The sequence below is a fragment of the Austrofundulus limnaeus genome, unplaced genomic scaffold (assembly GCF_001266775.1).
Source record: "Austrofundulus limnaeus strain Quisiro unplaced genomic scaffold, Austrofundulus_limnaeus-1.0 Scaffold369, whole genome shotgun sequence".
In the NCBI taxonomy this organism is placed as follows: domain Eukaryota; kingdom Metazoa; phylum Chordata; class Actinopteri; order Cyprinodontiformes; family Rivulidae; genus Austrofundulus; species Austrofundulus limnaeus.
This window is the reverse complement of record NW_013952771.1, coordinates 372,819-380,666: the sequence shown is the minus strand read 5'-3', so window position 1 is coordinate 380,666 and position 7,848 is coordinate 372,819. Positions and strand designations below refer to the sequence as shown.

Genomic DNA, 7,848 nt, shown 5'->3' with positions numbered 1-7,848 from the left:
GGTGACCCGCGACCATGGAGATATAAACAGCTTTTTATAAGGTAAAAATAATAAAACAAGGTCGGTCTTTGTCTGCAATGATTAGACATGTTTTTTATTGTTGTCATTAGTGATTATCTCAATTTCGGCTAAAAGAATTGACAAAATCCTACACACTGTGCCTTTAAATGTAGCCTATAGTCCTCACCAAAAATACAGATAATTAGATTTTTTATATTTATTGGTACTTTTTGCAGCGGAACACTGGTAAATATGTTTCCTGTAGTTTTTGTAGAAGAGTAACTTAATAAGTTAACCTTAAAATAACCTCATAATATCATGTATGTTTTTGTTTGAACTGTACATTTGAAAAAATAAAATAAATTTCTAGTAGTTTCTCCACTAGATAAAAAAAATCTGACTGTACAGCTGAAATAAATCTCTCTAAATGGGGAGGTTATTCTTTCTGTGGAAAAACTACGAAGCAAATGTATTTTTCCACTCGTTTTTGGTTGTTTGTTTCAGCTGTACAGTCCACAAAATGTAACATTTCTGGAAACCAGTAATGTAAGTGTATGTGTGTGTGTATAATGTAGTGTTTATGAGCTATAAGTCAGAAATATAGTTTTCCCAATAACCCAGTAAATGTGGTAAAGTTCAGATTTCCCAGCTTTTCTCCAGTCTTGAATGCAGCATTAAGTCTCAAAAGTCAAATTCTCAGGTGAGCAGATCCATACGCTTGTGTGTGCAAATCTTGCTGTGCTCTCTTTCTTTCTGAAACRGGACTCACTCCATAACCCTAACCCTAAAACAAACAATCTGTACCCAAATAAAAACAGTTCATCTGATCAAAGTTTTTAAATTAATCCCATATCAACAACACAATCTGTGCTCAACATTGTTTAAACACAAAGGTCATTTGTTTCTGTCTGTTTGAGCTCAGTTACAGATTAGTTTGTAGGATAATGGTGGATGCTCTTGTGGTCATTTCTCCCAGAACAAAGTGCTCATGTATGGCAGGATCCATCTATATTCAGCAATGATGGACAAGGGAAGGTAATGTGCTGTTGGACATTTCTCAGACACGGTCATGTCTGCAACGCTGAGAGGCGTCGCTCAAGACGCTTCTTACCTTCAAATACAAATAAACATTTCCGATTACACGAAAAGCACACTCATATTGTGTCAAATTCAAGTATTTTAGCTTCTATTTTGTAAGTTAATGTTTCCACATACATTTATCGAGAGTGTCGATGTCCTTTTGCTCAATGAGGATTCGAGACAGACCCTCCATCAGCAGAAGGGCTTTATTGTAGCGCTGAACTGTTGCTGCACCATAGTGGAACATCTCATCTAACGCAGCAGACTGGACCTAAACGCAGTGAGAGAACCCACATGTTTAAAGGGCAGCGGTGAGGACAGAATGTGATCGGAGGTGAGCGTCGGCGGTGTGGCATGAGCTCACCATATGTACAGTGTGGCTGTAGATGAGCTTCTCTGCCGTGAGCCCGTTGAAGCGGTCGATGAGCTTCTGTTTGTCCAGCAAGAAGGTCTGCAGCCGTTCGTTCAGGGACCGACAATAAGTCACGCAGTTCTTGTACAATTTGTTCAACTTCCTGATCACTGAAAGAATAAAAAGTTGATTTTACCACTTGTTAAAGTTGCAAGGGTCAAGCCCTTTAGCCGTGGAGTTCCACAAGGATCCATCTTAAGAACAAATCACTTTAAACTGTACACGCTTCCTTTTCTTTATTATTATTAAATATAAATGTCTAACTGTGTCTCATCAACTGATGTTGGCTGTACAATAGACTCACCTTGTTTGACAGTAGCAGAAGGCAGGAGTTGGCCTTGTTTTATATTTTCCTGGGCGGTGCGCAGCGCTGATGACAGAAACTCCTCAGCTTTTATGTACAACACCAACTGCTCTGCATAACTACAAAAACACACAAAAAATATTTATCACAAATAAAATTTAAAAAATAAATCAAAGAAGCCACAGCACATGTGGGAAAACCCCCTCTCACCTCCACTCTTTACTCAGAAGGCTGATCTGATCAGTCACAAAACTCTGCTCTAAGAAGGAAATGTCAGGACTGCTGATGGCGCCCAGCCCGGGGTCCTTTGAAGAAGCCAGCTCCATCACGCAGCTGACAAACGCCAGGGTGAAACGCAAGTCGCTCAGTGCATCCGTGTGAGCCTGCTGTGTGAGTGGAGCACATTGAATTCCATGAACACTCAAACTGGTTGTAATGTATGTTCTTTCGTTTTCATCTGCATTTGTCTCTACCTCCATCAGTGTATCTTCGGGCAGCGCTGGAGGGTGAAAAACGAGACTGTAGTGTGAAATAGCATCCATGGCTTCCGTCTCACTGTTCCTCCGGCTTCCTCGCTGGACAGGGCGACTGTTAAGCAGCCAGGCTGAGTTGATGTAGCTGCTGGGAGAGCCTGCGTTTTAGAGAAAAGACTTGATTCGGCTCATCCATGAAAAGCTCACACAGTGAATGTGTCATGTAAGATGACTGACAGGTAGTTTACGCAGGTCATGGTTCTATGGAAGACATAGTGTCATATCAGAGTTTTTTTAGACTCTGAATTTGTAACATGGAATTTTTATCTTTTGCGTTATGTGATTTTTAAATTTTTTTTTTTACTTCAAAATCACCAGTAAAAATCCACCTGCAGAAATTCGTCTGAAAATGTGTTGACCTTCTGTTGACTCAAGCCAAGGCAATCTGCACCAAACTGAGTTGAACGGCTTTTAGCGAAACAAATTACGCTTATTTGATCGCGTTAGGCCTGTCACGATAAAAAACTACGCTGGATGATAAATTGTCTCAGAAATTATTGCTATAAACTGTAATATCATCTAGAGACAATTTTAAGCTTATATATATGAATGACACTTTTTTGATCCCATGAAGGGAAATTATAGTACATATACTTACAAAGCTTGCGGAATTTTATGAAATTTTGTTACATAAAAAAAGGTACGCACTAATCTGGACAGCTGAAGCTGTAAAATCACTTCCCACTTCCTCTATCCAAGTTGGCACAATTTACTCTGTACGTGTTTTCCTCTGGATTCATAAAATAAATGTGGTCTCCCTCACTTATGAAATTTATAGAAGTTTATGAAATTTCCGTAAAGTTTCAGACTTACCGGTTGTGGAGTTTGTGAAAACAGCACATAACAGCTACTGAAGCTGTAACATCACTACCCATCTCCTCTAGCCAAGCTGTCGCAATTTATTCTTTATGCATCTTCCTCGGGCTTCAGAAAATTATTACGTTCACTAACATTTGGCACGGTGCCTCGAGGGCATCCTGGAAAGAAGGYGTCATGCTACAGAGTTTATGGAAACATGGGCCTGGCTAATGCCTGATATGAGAGTTCATTCCTCTCTGAGCTAAGGAATAGAAACGGTGGAGACACGAAGAAAACAAACAAGCAGGCAAATGAAAATGATCAACCTTGTTTTAATTTATTGTGTGGTTAATTCATTAATTGCTTATCCCGACAGTCCAAGATCACGTCACACACCAGTGTGTTGGGCAGCTTGCTACAGTAAGACAAGGGTGGCACACTAGGTGTCATCAGGTCAGCCACACATTCTCAGTTTGATTAGATAAAAAAGAAAAAACAAATTAAATTAGCTGTCAACTAGCTGACGTTTTGTAATAATCTGTTAAACAGAAAAACCTCACTCATCTTCATTCAGTCACTAACCGATGGTTACGGTGGTCACCTCTGCCCAACCCACTGGTGTGTCACGTGATCAAATGAGTGGAATTTGACTGACTGAAAGCCGCTCGACTTGATCTACTGCTGATTGCTTTGGTCTGAGTCAGCGCAGTTGCAGGAACATTTTCGCAGTTGAAAGCTGTTTCTACAGTTGTTCTGTAAAAATTCACATACATAATCACAAGGGATAAAAACTCAATGTTATAAATTCAATWAAAAAAAAAGGTGATTCTAACGAGACTATGTTTCCTTCATATGGTTCTGTGTAAAATACAGAACACGCTAAATAAAAGAGTGAGTCATCTATCAGCGCATGTATAATCATCTACCTGACAACATCTTTGACACCGCCTCGTCAGGAGGAGTGTTCTCATTGGGTGGGGAACCCATGGCAAAGACTGCAGGAGGTGAGCTGTCTGGGAACTGAAACACCTTTTGGTTCCCAGTAGGTGGAGCTGCAGAGACAGAAAGGAAGAGTTACATTAGATAAACCAGACCTGGCGATTTCATCACATTCTTCAAAATATCTACTTAAAATCCAACTTATATTATTTTTCACGTTACCTGTTGTGTCCATGCTTCTCTCACAGCTGCAGCTCTCATCACTTTCTTCCTCTAACACGTTGGCTCCAAAGGCAGCTTTCAGCAGCATGTCAGACAGCCGGCCGGCACTCAGTGATCTGAACATTTAAAGTAACCAAAAACACATCGCTGTAACAAAAGTGCATTTCATTCTAGAGTCTCATAATTTGGGAATTTTCTATTTGATCATCTTATAAGAGTTTTTGTTTTATTTTAGTAGATTCATATTGAGCTCTTACCTTTTAAAGGGGCCCTTCTTAGTGGCAGACTTCCTGCTGAGGTTGGTCTGGGAGGCAGGAGATTGGTCAAGGGCCTGCAGGTTTTGGACTGTCCTGCTTCGATTTGGCTTTCTAGGTGGGACGTGCTGCTAAAAATATAATATTCTGTAAATTTTTTTGTACTTTTTCTCCCTCACAGCTGTGTGCCGAGGCTCCGTTACTACTGCTGTATGAAAAAAAAAGAGATTTAGAAGCTGACCTTGTGGCTGGAGATGACCTGGGAATCAGGAGAGCCAGGGAGCAGTCCAGTTCGTGTGCTGAGCGGGGAAGTCTGCTCTGACGTCTTTGGAGTCAATCCGGCTAAGGCAGAGAGGATTACATAAATTAGATTCTTATCTGCATATAATTTTATTAGATGATCTGTTTTTGTTTTATTGTTCCTTTTATTGTTCCTGTGTGGTAGGTGTGAAATGTTGATGCGTCAGAGAGTACAGGGGAAATCACAAACTTAGTGAATCCACTTTATATGGTGACMCATTTATTACCTCCCAAACTTGTTAATAGTTTTGTTTGAGGGTTAGAAACACTGTAAAAAACAGCTTTGCTTAACAGAAAAACACCTTTGAATAATAAAAAAAGAAACCCAACTGAAATTTATTATGTAAATTTCTCAAATCAAATCAATTATTAAAACGCGACTTGCAGTGAAATGCTTTTTGTWGCAGATCTACTCATACAGAAGCTAAAATTTAAGTTTTATATTTAAAATGCACACCGTTTATTGGTGGCCCCAATCTAGGTACATAAAACTGTTGTTTTAAAAGGATTGCCCTGGCATAGACAAATATTATAGTCTGTAATGTAAAATGTTGAAATTGTCCATGAGGTTGTTAGTGACACTGTCTCTGTAGTGTAATGTGAGTGATGTAGATAAATTAGAGCTGCAGTGTGTATATGTGAAGGTTCCAGTGAGCTAGTCTCTATCCTCGATCAATTTTTGAATAATTAAACTTTTTAACCCTTCGTATTTTACTAATAATCACAGCAGGAAGAATTTGTCCATGAAAAGACAATACATTTTGTACAAAAGCTGCGACATGTGCTGTCTTGTTATCAATCAATAAACAGTGTGTATTTGAATTCAGACAACATTATTTTTATTTTCCTTTATTTAAGCAGACAAATCCCACTGAGAACACAGATCTCTTTTGTAAGGGAGGTCTGGGCCTGAACATGTTTTTTTGTCTAAACATATAAGCTGCTACTCTGAGGCTTGTCTACGAGGAGATCGTTATTTGCCAGAAAACTAAATAAAAATTTAAAAAAAAAAGAGCGAGCCATCTACCACATGGGGAGGCTGGTTGTGGTTGGCTTCTTTCTTTTTCCAGCATTGGGAAGGTAAAATCAACACCTGGACCCGGTAATGCACACCCTCCACTCTGCACGGGGGTTGCATTGCTGCTGCCAGCCCTGAGTGGMACAAGACATGGTTAAAACAAGACAGCAGGGGAAAATAGTAAAAGRTAAAATCAACATTCAAAGGAGGCTGAACGTGCCTGGTGGAGCCGTATGAAACGGGCTGCAGGTTCTGCTCCATACGCTGGTAGTTTTGGATCTGAGTTGGGACAGGAATGGGCAGCGATGGGCTGCATTTACGGCCGTTCAGTAAGGGAGGATGACTGCAGGCGTTACACGTTGAAGCAAAGACGGTAGACACAAACAAAAGGAACAAAGAGGATTTCGAAAAGTTTTAAAATGAATAAAAATGGCAGAAAAAAGGCACATCTTCTAAAATAAAAATGTGATTTCTACTGAACAAATGTTTTTACACAGGTGACTTGGTCTTACCTAACTGGCTTAGATGGAGAGATCTGCAGTGAAGGAGGTGGTRGTGTCCTTCCAGCAGCTCCAGAACCTCTCCTGGTCAGCTGGGAGCTCCTAAAAACAAACATATTTTAGTGGCTCCTTCTCAAAAAGYGAGTCACATTTTCTGACATGAAGACAAAAGCAGGAACTCACCYGCTGTTCATCAGGTAACTGTCAGAGGGCGATCCAACTTCTGCTTCACATGTGTACTCACCTAGAGGGCAACAAGACAAAATAAATCTAACTTTTTGCACCGATGCAAAGAAAATCCATACAGTTTAATAATCCTGATGCTTGTCTTACCGTAGAACTTGGCAGACACCATGACATAGTCCTCAGTGTACGATGGCGAGTTTCCATCGTCTACAGCGGCTATTTCTTTTCCCAGAATGCCGGTGGTGTCCTTTGCTTGCGAGCACAGCTCTTTGGGCAGAAACTGGTTCATCTCTCCATCGGAATGCTGATAGATTGAATCGAATTATTAAGTAAACACACAATAAAACAAAAGTTTTTTAGACCATTGTACGTCTGTGTCTTTCAGAGAGAGGCATTTGGTCACCATACTTGAGGCGAGGCCAGCTGAGACGTGGAGGAGCTGCTGGAGGAGCTACCTGAGCCCGAGCCGGAGTAGGAGAGCACCGGAGAGGGCGAACCTGTCAGAGAGCACACACCTGCTGTGTTAGGAGCCAAGGCCTTTACCCACAATACAGTGGGCTTTGCTGACCTTTGCAAGACACTTAACGCACATTTCTTTGTAGATGAGCTYGTCTCCATGAAGGGATGGTTGAAGAACTCGTCTGCAAACGTAGACAAAAAAGTAATTTAAACGTAAACAAGTAGAGAAAAATTATAAACAATGAAAGGCGGCGAGGTTTACCAAAGCTCATGCGCTCTTTATGGTTTCTCTGCAGCAGCCCGAGCAGAAGGTGTCTTAAGTTAGCCGAAGTCTCCTTTGGGATGCTGAGAAAGAACGAAAATAAAGCTATTTATTTAAATTTGATTTGTGATTTCTTTTTTCACCCATTTAAACAAACTTACAGCTGCTCAGTAGAATATATGCAGGGTGAGTTAGTCATTGCCAGATATGTGTGACAGAGAATGCTAATATTTAGAATTTACGACTTAAATGTACAAAATGTCTTCTTCTGCTGCTTTAGATAGTTGGATCTTTTAATTTTTAATTCACAAACATTTCAAAACAACTTAGTGAGCTGTTAAAATGCTTGATTTTTTTTATTTATTTTATGTTTTCAGCATGAAAAGCCATGGGCAACATGTCCCACAGTGTGTGTTTTCGTTTGTGTTGACCTCTGAGGGCCGGGTGGAAAAAAGATAGCTGCCCAGACCACCAGCTGGCACCTCGGAGGAGGTTATAAATAGAGTGAGAGAAAACACACACACACACACACACACACACACACACACACACACACACACACACACACACACACACACACA

The 7,848-nt window shown here is 40.4% G+C and overlaps 1 protein-coding gene across 2 annotated transcripts in view; it reads right to left on the bottom strand.

Moving 5' to 3' along the window:
- Positions 1–146: 146 nt before the first annotated feature.
- Positions 147–7,848, bottom strand: part of ulk1a (unc-51 like autophagy activating kinase 1a) — a 15,964-nt gene continuing 8,262 nt past the window's right edge. The window contains exons 10-27 of one of the 2 annotated variants that reach the window (XM_014023437.1): positions 7,268–7,350; positions 7,137–7,187; positions 6,955–7,043; positions 6,694–6,850; positions 6,544–6,604; positions 6,373–6,462; positions 6,081–6,203; positions 5,870–5,994; positions 4,784–4,884; positions 4,546–4,670; positions 4,289–4,404; positions 4,054–4,179; positions 2,270–2,427; positions 2,007–2,182; positions 1,797–1,915; positions 1,445–1,602; positions 1,216–1,351; positions 147–1,111 (exon numbers count right to left, since the gene is read on the bottom strand). In XM_014023437.1, the coding sequence (XP_013878891.1) occupies positions 1,068–1,111; positions 1,216–1,351; positions 1,445–1,602; positions 1,797–1,915; positions 2,007–2,182; positions 2,270–2,427; positions 4,054–4,179; positions 4,289–4,404; positions 4,546–4,670; positions 4,784–4,884; positions 5,870–5,994; positions 6,081–6,203; positions 6,373–6,462; positions 6,544–6,604; positions 6,694–6,850; positions 6,955–7,043; positions 7,137–7,187; positions 7,268–7,350 (2,038 nt within the window). In that variant the 3' untranslated portion in view covers positions 147–1,067. Of the gene's footprint in view, positions 1,112–1,215; positions 1,352–1,444; positions 1,603–1,796; positions 1,916–2,006; positions 2,183–2,269; positions 2,428–4,053; positions 4,180–4,288; positions 4,405–4,545; positions 4,674–4,783; positions 4,885–5,869; positions 5,995–6,080; positions 6,204–6,372; positions 6,463–6,543; positions 6,605–6,693; positions 6,851–6,954; positions 7,044–7,136; positions 7,188–7,267; positions 7,351–7,848 lie in introns of both variants that reach the window. The other variant, XM_014023436.1, reaches the window with a different exon arrangement.